Here is a 15,880-nt window from a genome sequence, read left to right on the forward strand (position 1 = left end):
ATCCAGCACCCAAACCCCTTTTTAAAAACTCAATGAATTATCTGAAAATATGAGAAATGATAGTGATAACACACATCCTACAGAGATAACACCCATAGTATACTAATAGACTAATAGTTAAAATCCAAGATGATCATCCCAAACCGCTTTAAAGTGCACATATGAAAAAAAAAATTGGGGTGTTATTTTGTGTCTCTGGTGCTTTCACACACATACAAACTTGTACAAAAGAACAAGGACGTCCTCTGCCTTCAGTCTCCGGGTGAGCTGTTCAACATCTGCACGGCTTTCTACGTCACTAGCCGAGACGAGGCGGCTAACTGTAGCATGCTAGCTCGTTCTCAATGGCAAAACACTGCTACAACACACACTAGGTCCCCATAATCTCCAAAAGAACTACTTCCTGTCCCTGTTCTGCAGGTAGTCCACACGTGGCCCTCGTTTAGAAGAAGTCTCCCAGCTGATCCTGTTATCCAGCTGATGGGATCTTACCGAGCTACTGCGCATGGGTCACTCCCAACAAAGATAGTGTAGAAGTGAGATGTCTCACTCTGTAGCTAAAACAGAGACCCAAACACACCGGCTCTGCAGCAATGTGCACTACAACAAAATATGGTGTTTTTTGAAAATGAAACCATGTAATACCTATTCTGGTGCAACCTCAAAATACAATTATGAATCTGAAAATGAGCATAATATTGGCACTTTAACATTTCTGACAGATTAATACATTAAATCCTGTATATAGCACTATTTCCTAATCTGGAGTGACAAAAAGAAAATCTCTATAGGGCCAGAAGGTGGCGGTACAGGTCCACGTGTCTCCAGTGGATCAGTGTGTTGCATTTGACTTGAAATCAAATATGCTGTCTCATAGTTCCCACAGTCTTGACACTTACATCATCCTTTCTTTCGTCTCACTCATCTAATGAACACAAACGTGTAAAGAGAACCAAATTCATTTTGATTCAGTTTGTATGAGTGTTTTTTTTACCAAGTGTAAGTGTTTTCAATATTTTTCTCTGATTTTCAATGTATTGCATGAATGTCCCGTCATCTTGAGTTTGCGATAAATTAGAATAAAAAAAAAAATGAATTATTTAAAATGAATGAAAATGCACCAAACTTTGCAGAATGGTCAAATTTCACTTTACCTACTTTAAAAAAGTTCTGTTAAGAAATAGGGTGAACGGGCTGTCCGCCTTTCTAATAAATGCAACTGCTGTTGCTACTACAACAAGAAGTTGGCTACAAGCATTACTGCTGCTGCAATAACTACTGCTACTAGTACTACTATTACTACTACTACTACTACTACTACTACTGCTACTACTACTACTAGTACTAGTAGATTGATGCCCTGCTGGTATGATGTTGGATTTTGATTTTGACTTTTTTCTCTGTATTCTGACTCTGTACATTATCACATTATTGTTTGCTTTTTTCACTTAAAAGTCTTGAGTGAAAAAGAGATTTCAAGTGTGTCGGTGAAAATGTAGCAGTGACTGGTTTGAACCATTAAAACCAGATATAGTGCCAAAAATTCAAGAGCTGGTTAACGATTGATAGGAGAGTAGGGCGTAGTAAGATAAGACCGGGTCCGGTGTGCAAGGAACAGATGGTACTTTGTTGAGACAACATTCAGCAGTAGATTAAACAGACACACACACACACACACACACACATTCAAAAATAGGATACTAATGCAGCCTATCACAGCAGATGACCCATAAGGTTTTAACCTTTGACCCCGAGGTTACACGCCCAAACGTCTCACCTCTTCTGGCTGAGCGGTGAACTTTGCCTCGCCCAGTGGGGCTGTGTAAATACACCACGGGACTGCCACTGGCAACAGCCATGTGTCCGCGTCCGCCTTATCAAAAGCACAGCACAAATTAAAATTTGGGGAGTAAGAAGATGAGCCGTCAATTTACTTAGCTTAGCATAGAACTGGAATCAGTGGCAAACAGCTAGCCAGGCTATTTCTAACGGTAGCAAACTCTGCAGACTAACACTCTAAAACTCCCAAATTAAGATTGCATATGTTGTTTGTTCGGTCCACACAAAAAACTAAATGTAAAACCAACAATTTGCACAGTGTGACAGGCTACAAGCAACCTACAGAGAAGTTCCAGTCGATTCTAGTCTTTCTGCTGTAGGCTAAACTGACTGGTTACTGCCTCCAAATCTGGGTAGGATACATATTTATTTATTAAACTGGAGATGTGGAGATGGATTGAGAGGTTAAGAAAATAGTAAAAGACATTGAAATGTAAACCACTAACAGACCATCAGTATAGGCAAGTAATTTAAACTATCATATCAGATGTGGTCCACGCTGATTGGACAATATCTGACATGTAGGCTAATTAAGACTTATATCTACAGGCACAAAAACCTTATAACATAAGATATGGGACTACGTCTTTCTTTCTCTCTCTCTCTCTCTCTCTCTCCACCTGGGACCTCCCTGCTTCCCTCCACTCCTCCTCCAGCCCGTCACCTAACTTCCGGCCACTCTACCCCCCCCCCATCAGTCTCTCTTTCCCTCTCTATCAATCTCGCCTTCATTCCCGTGCACACGTAAAACCGGTTTAGTGCAGGCTGCGTGTGTGAACCATGAAAACACTCCCGTCAGGACGCTTTTTACTGGACTAGGAATCAGGCGTGTTCCCCCGTTTAGCTCGGCGGCTTCGCCCGGTGTGCGCCGCGGACTGACTGCTCACATCTGAAGAGTTGGATTGGATTGACCGACAGCGGCGGGAGAGGACTGTGTTACCCCACACACAGGACAAAGAAGACAGGGGGGGAAATTACGGGAAAAAGATAAGAGTGGAAGAAGAAAAGAATGAAAATGGATAGCTGTCTCTTCACACTCGTCTTTGGTCTGTTAATGCTCGGTAAGAAACGTTTCTTCGCTTGACTGTTGGTAGCTAATGAACTCCTATTCGTGTCGGCGTTCTCCAGCGAGCAGAACCCGGTTTAAAAATCTGTCAATTTCACGTTTACTTGCTTGTCGGTAAAAGTACATGCCGTGTTAAAGACCAATTAAAGCATTTTTCGCATCTTTCACATCCACTAGCCAATCCGGCATACATCCAAATCACCAAGCGGCACTTGATTGCAATTTATTTAAAGCATTTTCAAGTGGTTCACACTTCAAGCTGCTGTCACCTACCATGTTTGATAGAAGAACTTCAGTAGTCCAACAAGCAAACAGATTCCACAAAGTTTAAAACTTAAGTGAAAAATAAGTTGTTTGGTGGATTTGATCTTGCCGAATGGAAGAGTGAATCTAAGACATTGGCAAAAATCCACAAGCTATGGTGTCAAAGATGTCTGCATGCAACAACAAGCAAAAATACCAAAATGGCATGTTATTAAACAGGGTTTGGCACATAGCCTCTGGAAAGATACCTGTCTCACGGTGTTGAAACTGCTGTACAATTGTGATAAGCTTATGTAATGATTTATTTTCGATTATTCAGCAAGTTTCAGGTTAATTAAAACACCAGCACATGAGGACGAAGACATGACCTTTTCCTTTTTCTCATTTAACTTATGGAAAACAGTCAGTGTGTGACAGTTCTCTTCCTGGGTAGAGCAAATCTAGAGACTCAGTAATAAACTAAAATAAACACTTTTTTAAAACAGATTTTGTGCCAATTTCTCAATTTTGTTGAGCCTTTCATTTTCCAATTGTGATGAGATTGAACATGAGGTGACCAGCTTTGACAATGTCCCATTAACCTGATGGGGAATTCCAACTGTGCGTGCCATCATGATTAGACTTATCATTTGCCTTGAATCCATACCAGAGTCGGTTAAACCAGGCTGACTAATGATCTGACCAGGTTGAATCAAAGGGCCAGCCCAGTGCTTAGTCATTAGCCTGGTTTTCACAACAGGGACAAACCTGGGCTTGTTCATTGGCCCACCTCCGGGCCAAACAAGGCTACACAGGCCTTAACAAATACTGAAGTTTACATGTTTGTGGGCATAGTGGTGAATACCATATGCTCTTTTGTGTGTGTGTGTGTGTGTGTGTGTGTGTGTGTGTGTGTGTGTGTGTGTGTGTGTGTGTGTGTGTACAAACACTTTTCCTTTCATCTGATCTAAGTTACCCGCTTTCACCATTTTGTAATTTTCCACCATTTAAAATCTGATATTTCAGGTAGAAACAGTAATGGCCCAATATATACGGACCATTTCTTCAAGGATAAATAATTCCTCAATTTAATCTTTAAATTACACACTATTAGAGCTGATTAGATGACCCAGAAACCAATGTTTTCACTGGCTCCAATATCTCCCTCTTTACTTATTGTCATGTTTCCACACATAATAATGGATTGGGACAAGCAATTGGTGACCACCATGGCCTACTGCGTGATAGGTCAAGATATCTCAGTTATGCAAACACAGCCCGATTACACCTCTTTAAAGGAATAGTTTCCATTACTTGCCCGGAAGTAGGATTTTGTACCGATTTAAACAAACAAGATATGACATGGTAATTAGTGAGCCTTAGGGCGCTGACACACCAACCCGGGTATCAGCCGTCAGACAGTCTCTTGAGGTCAGTGAGTCTGTTAGGTGTGTTCCACGCTACCGTTGGCCTTCATTTTAGCCAATTTGACTTGTTGAATCGGAAGGCAGCGGGACTCGAAGACCACTCTGATTGGTGGAGTGCTAACCCGGAAATGATGAGCGGGGTGAGCGAGACGAACGCATCTCAGAATTAGACAAATCTTTTAAACGGACCTTTTGTCGTTCTGAAATGAAGACTGATTCAGCGACTGCATGGCCTATTGCTCCCTTAAAATGGCTTGTTACCTTTTAGACAGAGCCACGCCAGCAGTTTCCCCTTTTTTCCAGTCTGTATGCTAAGCTAAGCTATGCTTCTCCTGGCTTTAGCTTCATTATCTTCATTATTCTAAAGACATGAGCGCGCCACCAGTCTTCTTATCGGAAAAACTAAAAGTGTTTGCAGGAGGGAACCACGTTCTCTCAATGCCTCCAGCCGGCGCTCCACACAAGCCCGCCCATGCCACAGGGACACAAAAATGTCACACTGTCCCCCCCCCCCCCCCCCATCAGGCTCTACTAGCTGTGCAGTATTTCTTCCAGGAGAGAAAGGCAGGCTGGAAATTGAGTTTAAAAACCATAAATTTCAGTACCTGGCCAAGAAACACACACACACACACACACACACACACACACACGTATATGGTAGATGGTCTTTTTGTGATATGACACAGCAAAAATCATATTGTACCACTGATGCACAGGAAACAACTGTGGGGTTGAATGAATGACTTATCACAGACATTTACTTGCGGTACGGCAACAACCCCTATGGTAGAATTGGAGGTGTCATACTAGTTTGATGTCATTTCGCTCACAAGTGGTAAAAGATTGTTTTTTTTGTTTTTTTTACCACTTGTGAGCTAAATGACATCAAACAATAACATTGTGGCGACACGCACCTCTTGAGACTGGAATCCATAGTCGGTGGTTGCTCTGATATGAAGTTAAAGATTATCTCGACCGCAGACCGCAGACAGTAGAGATTGTAAACAGGAGCTAAAATGTACAGTAGGTTTTATGTGGTATGTATTTCATTGTGACTTGTTACTTACTAAAGCAGAAAATGAGCAGCAGAAGAAGAAGAAGAAGAAGCCGTGAAAGCGCACTCTCAGCATGCTTACACACATAACACCAGGCCGACTGCCAAAAACTCAAGTATTGATGGGCCATACAAGCCCAGGACATGTTTTATGAAGCACTTTCTTTTTAAACCCAAGCTGATCCTGGAGCAGATTTTTGTGAAAAGGACTAGGGAAGATTTGATTTTCTACAAAAACTCAAACAGCAGTAAACAGTAATACAAGACCCCAAATATATTGCTGTATAACCTGACCATACAAGATGTGCTGCCAATTTTCAGAGCTTTGTTCGTGTTTGAGTTATATAACATATAAACAACATATAAAAGTATGAAAATATTCCGATAATAATTTGCATGGCTGTAAATGTTAATGTGAATATAATACAGGATCATAATCAATGTACTCTTTGAAAATATATACATTTGTCTTACGTATCATTAAATCGTTTTTTACAGTCTTAATACTTTATTATGAAACCAAAATAGTGCTTTCTTTGATATTTGAACAATATATATTTTTTCTTCTTTTTGTTAAAAGGCAAAGTACCTAGTGGTTGTTAACAACCTGTCTGATCGTCTGTGTGCTCGTGTTTCTTGACATGGATCTATTTTTAGAGATGTTGCAGTGCTACCAGTGTGCTCAGCAATTACTCTGGTACCTTAAGAAGCTGATCTGGCCCCGACATGACAGAAACATGGACGTCTCGTGGTCCGTGTCTTTATAAAAGTCAGTGTTTCCTCTATCAGTTAAACGATGCCAATTGTCTAATTGATTGGTTGATTTGTGGAATGTTGATCCCTCAATCAGGAGAGAAAAAGCTGGTGCAGCTCTAGTATATCTGTAGAGATCTGATGGCCACAGCTAGACTTTTTTAGACTTCTCTTTATTGATCCTTTTGGGATGACTCCCGCGAGGAAATTGAAAATTCCAGCAGCAGTTTTAGCAAGAAAATAAAAATAAAAAAATAGATAAAAAAGACAGTATAAAGACAACAAAATAACAATAATAATAATAACAATAAGGACATTCGTCAAATAAACAAAGAAAAGACCATAACTTATTATTAAAGTGTCAGTGTTGAGTCCAGTGTTAAAGTGATTTAGTGACCAGGAGTGAATTTAAGTCCAGGTGTGCATGTATGTATGTCTGCATGTGTACTATATGTATGTATGTATGTCTGTATGTCTGTATGTGTACTGTATGTATGTATGTATGTATGTATGTATGTATGTCTGTCTGTATGTGTACTATATGTATGTATGTATGTATGTATGTATGTATGTATGTATGTATGTCTGTATGTGTACTATATGTATGTATGTATGTCTGCATGTGTACTATATGTATGTATGTATGTCTGTATGTGTACTGTATGTATGTATGTATGTATGTATGTGTACTGTATGTATGTATGTCTGTATGTGTACTATATGTATGTATGTATGTATGTCTGTATGTGTACTGTATGTATGTATGTATGTATGTATGTATGCTAGAGCCCAAAGCTGTCCTTTACCAAAAGAAAAGCGATATCTCAAATGTTAAATATCTCCACACAAGCACCCGTCCCCCAAACAAGAGGTTTGCCTTAATGAAATGGTCTAATACTGGCAAAATGATTTAAACAGCTAAAAATAGCTTTTAGTACTTGAAAGATATGGTAAACACCTCTCGGCAGTGAACCTGCAAAGGAAGAGATGTCCTGTTCAGCTGTAGTTTATTAGCAAACCCAGCAGCATGCTGCATCTCCACTTCACCTTTCAACTGATCTGCAGACGTCGGTGTCAGAGCTGGAGTGTGGAGGCCTGCTGCCAGATTCCACCAAACGAGAAAATAAAGTGCCAGTAAACTGAGCAAGTCTACTGAGCCCCGTCCGACTCTGCTGTGTTGCTACATGCTTCGCTCAGCTGGAATGTCAGAGTTTTACTCTCACATATGAAGGAGGAGGAATGGAAACCTGGCGGTTTGATCCAAGCAAACCTCAAAATGTAACTGCTTAGCACTCCAAAATATGATAAACAATGAAAAACAATAAGAGAATATATATATATATATATATATATATATATATATATATATATATATATATATATATATATATATATAAAAAGTGCTGACTAACATAACCTGTGGTTGGTGTTCTTGCCAAACACAATGATGTGGGCAAGTGTGTGTGGTGTGTGTGTGTGTGTGTGAGAGGGAGGGAGGGGGGAGGGAGGAAGGACTTGGCTTAATTTGGTGCAGTACTGTAAGTGTGTGTGTGTGTGTGTGTGTGTGTTGTGTGTGTGTGTGTGTGTGTGTGGTGTGTGTGTGTGTGTGGGTGTGGGTGTGGGTGTGGGTGTGGGTGTGTGGTGGGGGGGAGGTTTTGTCAACGTCCTCTGTCCCTCATTTAGCTTACTGCTACGTTACTGCTTTAGCACAGACAGTCCTTTTTATTAGTCTGTCTGTTTTCATTAACAGATAGATAGATGGATGGATGGATGGATGGATGGATGGATGGATGGATAGAGATATATACATATATAGATAGATATATGCAGTCAACTCATTCTATAAAGTATATTTCTGTTAGACTGGTCACTTCCACGTATGGGTGTGGATGTAATGATGTAATGACTTTGTTGAGCATTCATATGTCTAGATTAAAGATAAGCATGTTTGGTCTATTAAATGACAGAAAATGGTGAAAAATGGTAATCCGTTTTCCTAAGCCCAAGATGATATCTTCAAATGTCTTGTTTTGATATTCAGTCTGCTGTCGTCGTGGAGGTGTGAAGAAACTAGAAAATATTTCATTCTTGAAAGTTGTATCGAATGATGGCTATTTACATAAAAATGACTCTGATTAATCAATTATCGAAATAGTTGGCAATTAATTTGATATCTGATAACTAATCCCTTAATCCTTCGTCGCAGCTCTACTAAACTGTTAACTTTTAGCTACATTTAATAGAAAGTTGTTTTCTTGTAATTATTAATATCCTCTAGAGCCCGACCGATATATCGGCAGGCAGATGTTATCAAATTATTTTAGTGAGAACTCAATAATTACAAATATCGTCAGGGAAATCTGGTTGTTTTTGTTACGTTGTTTTATGTATTTTTTTTTTTTTATATATATATATATATATATATATATATAGTATATTGGCCAAAATATAGGAATATTGGATTTTTAAATAACCAAAATTTGTGTTGGTATCAGCCTTAAAATCCTTTATTGGTCAGGCTCTAACATCCTCTCCCATCCCTGAAGGTGGGTGCTGGGCCCGGGTGGTGTCGGTGTCTCCTGGTCCATTAATCCGGGTGGAGGGTCAGACGGTGTCCATCAGATGTGATGTTAATGACTACAGCGGACCTAGAGAGCAGGTGAGTGTCTTTCACCCCCGGGTGCTGATGCAGATTTTTGTATAGTATATATTTTCTAAGTCTATCTCTCATGTCTGTGGCTCGTACCTCCAAGAAGATATGTATCTTGGCGTGCGTGCGTGCGTGCGTGCGTGCGTGCGTGCGTGCGTGCGTGTGTGTGTGTGTGTGTGTGTGTGTGTGAAGATAACATAGCACCCTACCTAACTCAACTAGTGATATGAGAAAAATCATCATACTTACTCATCCAACCCTGTCTCATTTTAAAAAATATATATATACTGTGTATATATATATATATATATACTGTGTGTGTGTGTGAGTATGTATATTTCTTTAATTTAATTTTTTTAAATTGTGTTTACTTCTGTAAAAAAACGGATTTGATCATACTGTATGTCTAATAGTCTGTATAGTATTGTGTGTGTGTGTGTACTTCTGTAAAAAACAGGATTTGATCATACTGTATGTCTAATAGTCTGTTTGTGTGTGTGTGTGTGTGTGTGTGTGGTACTACTCAAGGTTTCACAACCTGTTATCCTGCTTTTAGGTCCCAGAATTCCCTGCAAATAGAGAGCAGTTTAATTGTCATTTTAAATGCATGATTTAGTGTTCTGTTTTAAAGACTGTGGAAGGAGCTCCAAATGGATCATGAAATAGTCATACTATACTCAAACCTGTTGTTTTAAACACACATCAAAAGGAGGGGGATGCTGGGTAGTCATGGAAATCTGAACATTTGCAGTTGAAATCTTTTCTACGGAGTTTAAACGGTAAAGGACAAGAAGAAGAAGAATGCTTGAAGTGTTACAAATAGTAATAAAATACAAATAATAGCGGGAATGTCCTCTTGGTAAAATTCATGGTGAGCTGCCCATGAGATCTTGTTATTTGTTAAGAATGAATGAATGAATGAATGAATGAATGAATGAATATGAATGGAAATTTTAAACCAGATGAAAAAAAAGGTAGATGAAAAACCAGGTCCCTAAAAACACATAGATCCATTAACTGAGATGAGTTCCTCCTTTGAAGGTCATAGACAACATGGCAGTCATTATGTCTCCGCTCTGTCTCTGCAGGATTTTGATTGGATGATGTCCAAGGAGGCGAACGGGAAGAGGATGAACATCATTTCCACCATCGACGTCAGCTACTCCGACCCGTTGCTCAGCAAGCGCGTCGCGTCCGGCGACATCTCGGTGGTGCGCCTCATGGACAACGAGGTGGAGCTGAAGATAGCGGAGGTGAAGTCAACCGACGCCGGTTTCTACTGGTGTCGAACCCCGAGCACGGACTCCGTCGTCAGTGGCAACTACGAGGCTAAGGTCCAACTCACTGGTATGGTATTATTTGTTGTGTCTGTCTGTCTTATATTAAGATGCAACTGAGACTCTGTGTCTCGTGATCTATATTCTGTCAAAGAAGCAAAACATCTATGTATGTACTGTATGTGTGTGTGTGTGTGACAGCGATCCTCATGACCTACTAATGCTCTACTAACCATGTATACATCCTCACACACCCACCGGTTTTAGACAATAACTGGCTTATGATTTGGCTTTCACACAAATACCGTGCACACCCCAACACACTAGTGGTGGGGAGCAGATGTCAGGTGGGAGTAGTTGGCTTGTGTCAAATAATGGCCAGGGAGAGAGGTTTGGACGGTGAAACACAATGCTGAGAGAAGAATACAAATGTCCTATGAAATATAATAAAAGCTCCCCAGCTGTTTAATTACGTGGTTTCTAGTGTTAAACAGTTATGAGTGGAAACAGTTGTCAATAGTTGGTATAATTTCCCTGATGTGCGCGCCTTTTAAGAACCTTACAAACTATGGTAATTTAACCAGCCCAGCACCAAACGTGGAACAAAAATCAAATTCCGTAGGATGAATTGTCCACTCTTTTATTAGTTATGCGATTTGAGGAAGTATTCCCATCTGAGCCAGACCTTGACATCCACCAGATGTGACATTTACATACAAGCGTGTCGCCCTGAGCACACGATTTCATCACCATCTATCTAGTCACCTGTGAAATGATAACCAAGGTACTACATCTCACTGCCTCCACCTGAGTAGAAAGTGCTTGCTGACATTAAATCTGATATTATATTCAGCACCACAATCGGAGCAGCTGCTAAAGACCATCACAGCAGGGGAGGGGAGAAATAACGATATTATCTGCACACAGAGCATGAATGATAATAAGGTTAATCAAAAACACAACCTGTTTTACAAGAATTTAACTGTCAGGGTAAGTCGTCCATTTACAAGTCAAACAAGTAGGGAGATAATATAGCACCCTACCTGACCCTACTAGGGATATGAGAAAAATCAGATACAGCACTTACTCATCCAACCCTGTCTCATTAAAAATAGGAAATATTTAAGAGACGGCCTTATCTTATCGGCATGGACTGATAAGCATACCACTACACCAGAGATCTCTCACTTTTTAACTTCCTGGTTTGCAAGTTAACACATTAAAGTACTCATGTTGAATAACAAAGTGGCATAAAAATGAAAACTAACACTGGTGCTGTTTTTAATTCAAACAACAACATATATAGGCCTTTTGGACCGGTTTATTTTACTAAGGCAAGTCAGTGTGAGCTACCGCTGTTGTTTCAAAAGATAATGGAGGAAAAGTTATTTACATTCATACCAACCGGCATATGGTCTATATGGGTGTGTCTTTGGCTTATATACACTTCACCAGTGGAGGTAAAACTGTTAAATGAAACCACTATCAACTGGTTAGGGTCATTATCACTACAGAATCATTTTAAATGTCTTAAAACAAAGACTTATTACTACCATAAGTGCCCCTTTTATCTTCTGGCGTTTTTCCATTACATGGTACCTGCTTGACAGTCGACATAGTGCACCGGACAAATTGAGAGAAAAAGAGAAGAGAGAAGCTGCATTGTCAAGTGCAAGGGGTGTTGCCCTGGTCGTTATTTGACTCGCACGCCTCCGACCACTTGACCAACAGAGGATGCCATATTTTGTGGAAAGTTCTTTCTTTGTTGGGCATCTTATAGCGGACATCCATCCATGTGTAGCAAGTATGTAGCGGTGCGTAGGTAGCTAAGGTCAATCAAGTCAGATATGGGCATTGGCTCGCTCTTTCCCCAATTGACCTTATAGCCCGAAAAACTGCCAAAGATGTCAATAAGCTGTAATAACAGTGGAATGGAGGTTTTGGGGTGTGACAGAAATAGTGTGATGTCGTCCGCAAAAAGGGATATCTTGTTCTCTATAGCATGAAGTTTAATTGGGGCTATCTCCTGGTTCAATCTAATTAGACTGGCTAGAGCTTCAGGGGCTAGGTTGAATAGATAAGGAGAACACCTGTGGAGACGGTATGGTTGGGACATGTCACCGTTGGTTAGTATTGAGGCTTGAGGGTGTACATAGATAATTTCTATCTAATTAATGAAGTGTGTACCAAAACCAAAATATTTCAGGGAAGTCAGCATGTGCAGTACCACCATTCAATACAGTCAAAGGCACAATAGTTGGATCTTACGTAATATTTCCAAATGTTGCCACTCTACCAGGTATTTGACCTTTGATTGCAGAAGGCAGGTCCCTCGCTCTGTTAAAGGGTCAGTTTGAAATCCATGTATCTACGTGCTATCATCCAGAAACAATCCTTTAGTTACTTTAGAATGGTTGACAGACCTTGCTGTGTACAGTTTGGAATTTGGACTATTTTCTGACCCAGAAACGGAGGAATAGAGAAACTCGTATTCAGCATTTTCCTTTGAATTTAATTGAGTTTTTTTTTTTTTTTTTTTTTTTTTTCTTTTGCTCTGCTATCAAGTCAGTAATTACACACACATGTTGGCGCCTATTGGATAAAATCCGCTGTTAACCCAAATACTCCACTTTAAAGAAAAAGACATATTCCTGTTTTTTTGTTGTTGTTTTTTTAAATGAATCATGAGGTGTTTAAGGATCCTGTTTTAAGCTATGAATTTTGCATATTGTGGGCGATGGAGTAACAAAGAGGGATTGTCTGACAGCAGGTTAGTTAGCTCCATAATGCACCATCATGTTCAGCTGCTCTCTGCTTCCCAGCACGGCTCCCCAGACACCTTGTTAAATTTAGACCTGAATTAACTAGGCAGCGCTGTTTATGCGCGACAGAGCTTGTGTCGTGTGTATGTAGAGCACATGTATTAGCAAATTAGTTGTTTCATAGTGTACAAAGGGGAGAGTGTTTTGTGTGTGTGTTGTGTCTGTGTGTGTGTGTGTGTGTGTGTGTGAGAGAGAGACTGAGACGGTCGTTAACAGAGATGATGAGTTAGATTTGTTACTGGAGGGTCTATACCAGTCGAGACTTGGGTGCACGCGCACACACACACACACACACCACGGGCGCGCACACACACACACCCTGCTTCCAGGGCCCCACTGAGACTGTTTGGTTATGTAAGAAACAAGTGAAGTACAGGACGCTGAAGATTTGAAAACTCTTCTCAGGCTAATTTTAATTGATGGAGCAAAACGCAGATTATTCGTGCTGCCTTCGTTATCTGCCATAGACGCTCGCGTCACTCCAGCGCAGCAGCAGTGCTGTATACTCCTAACTTCCACTACAAGTCTTAGCGGTGTCCAGTGCTGTCCTGTTATGTCCACACTTCATTAGCTTTAGCTTTTGTAGGAAGATGCCGCTGTCCTTTAACCTGCCTGCAAATCTGTGATTGGCCAATGGTTGTTCAGAACCCACAGTCGATAGAAAGCCTTTACAGGGCCAGTTGTAAGTCACTGGCCTGCCCTCACAGCTGGTCCCATGATGCTGTCTGTTGTCTTCGGGAATCTGAGCCACAGTCAGAACCTTACTTCTTCTACCTCCTCGGAGTGAAAACGGAGGGATACGGGCTTCAAATGGGTTACATGACGGAATGCTTCTGAACATGGATGAAGTGCTGGTTAAGGTTGATGATTTCCTGAAGAATTTTAGCTGATTTCCGGCCAAATCTGACTTGGTGGCTCACACATACTTGTCCTGCTGTAAAACCACATCAGTAATTTCAGTGAGAGTTAATTACACAAAGCATAAGTTATCAATGGGGTGTGGCTCTGTTTAGGAATCTCTCATCCTGTCCATGCAAGCATTTAATGGCAGTCAAACCTTTTGCAACAGTTGCTTATTCTCTTGTTGACTCACTATAGGATGTCTCAAAATCAATTTATTCATGGGACAGTGGCATCTTCAATAAATAAATATTATCGTGCAATATGAGCATTCTTGGTAAAGACACTGTTCAATTTCCAGTATTAAGTTTTATCTACCATCTAAAGTGGAGAGAACATTTTTTTCTTTTTTTTTTTTTCTTCTGTACCCTTAAAGATTGGTTTTTCCCACAGGGCGTGAATGTGCCATGAATGTAATTCCCATAATGCACAGTTCTTCATTCCCAGCCATCTGCCACTTCTTGGATTAATTAGTAACACAACTACAGTTGGCTTCCAAAACTGATTATTAGCATCCCATAAGTGTTTTGCGATGAAACATAAAAGAGTTGAGAGCTACGGCTACTGTACAGTGTTGATTGTGTGATTAGAAGTAGATTATTAAAGCACACTTAAAGTCCGTATAGCATATCTGGACACAGCCCTTAGCCGTTCCGCATAAGTTTCCTTATTTAGTACCGTTTTGTGTTTTCATATGCAAAAGATCCAAATAAAACTGAGCCTGTAATTGTGTTAAGCAATCATCCAGCCTGCCACTTCTTATTTACCCCCCGTGTCTTCACTGCAGACATGCCATTCACTAAAGTGTCTAATGTCTGTCTCTTCACTCTTCTTGTTGTTGAGCATTTGTATTGTCGTTATTGTTGTGGGGGCATTTGTCATGCTCCCGTCAGGATATCTAGCAGTGACAAGTTCCCCAAATGTTTTAATTTCCTTCTCACAGACAGACAGACAGTGACTCATCAGCCTTCATTAAATGTCATAACGCAGCAGATGGTAAAAGTCTCTTCTGTTAAGACTTCCTCAAGCTCTTGCATGCCACGTTTTTTTTTTATAGCTAAAATAAAGGCCTATCTTCCTTCAGAAGACCTTGAAAAAGTCATCCACGCTTTTATCACTGCTCGGCTGGACTATTGTAATTCTTTATATGTGGGTCTACACCAGAAATCTATAAATCGGCTCCAGCTAGTCCAAAACGCAGCTGCTCGCCTTTTAACAAAAACAAAAACACGTGAACACGTAACGCCGGCCCTGGCCTCCCTCCACTGGCTACCTGTCCGTTACAGGATAGATTTTAAGATTTTATTGCTTGTTTTTAAGGCCTTAAATGGTTTGGCGCCATCTTACCTGGCTGACCTCTTATGCCACCATTCTCCAGTCGGAACGCTGAGGTCGTCAAATCAGCTGCTCTTGGATGTCCCTAGATCTAAGCTAAAAAATAAGGGCGATAGAGCCTTTGCAGTGGGCGCCCCCACCCTAAGGAACAACATCCCCATGCATATTAAAGCACATGACCTTGCTTAAGACGCACCTGTTTGCTGTAGCTTTTAACCCTCGTTAAACTGGATTCTGATGTTTTAAAGTGTTGTTTGTCTTCCTGTGATGTGATTTATTTTGGTTGTTGTAATTTTTACACTTATTTATGTATTTAACATCAACCCTGTTCAGCACTTTGGTCAACTGTTGTTGTTTTTAAAATGTGCTATAGATATAAAAATTGACATCGACTTTGACATTGACACGTTTAGCAGCCGGACATTTTCCTTATCAGAGCAAAGCTAAGCCAGACTGTGTTGGGTTTACCTGAGCAGGCAGGTCACTCACCTTTTTTATGAAAACTCCTCTGGCT

At 40.4% G+C, this 15,880-nt stretch overlaps 1 protein-coding gene across 1 annotated transcript in view; it reads left to right on the forward strand.

The window, feature by feature from the left end:
• Positions 1-2,519: 2,519 nt before the first annotated feature.
• The window catches only part of ptgfrnb (prostaglandin F2 receptor inhibitor b), a 56,253-nt gene continuing 42,892 nt past the window's right edge, over positions 2,520-15,880 (forward strand). The window contains exons 1-3 of the mRNA XM_032505988.1: positions 2,520-2,900; positions 8,929-9,041; positions 10,121-10,379. Coding sequence (XP_032361879.1) covers positions 2,849-2,900; positions 8,929-9,041; positions 10,121-10,379 — 424 coding nt within the window. The 5' untranslated portion in view covers positions 2,520-2,848. The remainder of the gene's footprint in view (positions 2,901-8,928; positions 9,042-10,120; positions 10,380-15,880) is intronic.

Source organism: Etheostoma spectabile, chromosome 24 (genome assembly GCF_008692095.1).
Source record: "Etheostoma spectabile isolate EspeVRDwgs_2016 chromosome 24, UIUC_Espe_1.0, whole genome shotgun sequence".
Taxonomy (NCBI): Eukaryota; Metazoa; Chordata; class Actinopteri; order Perciformes; family Percidae; genus Etheostoma; species Etheostoma spectabile.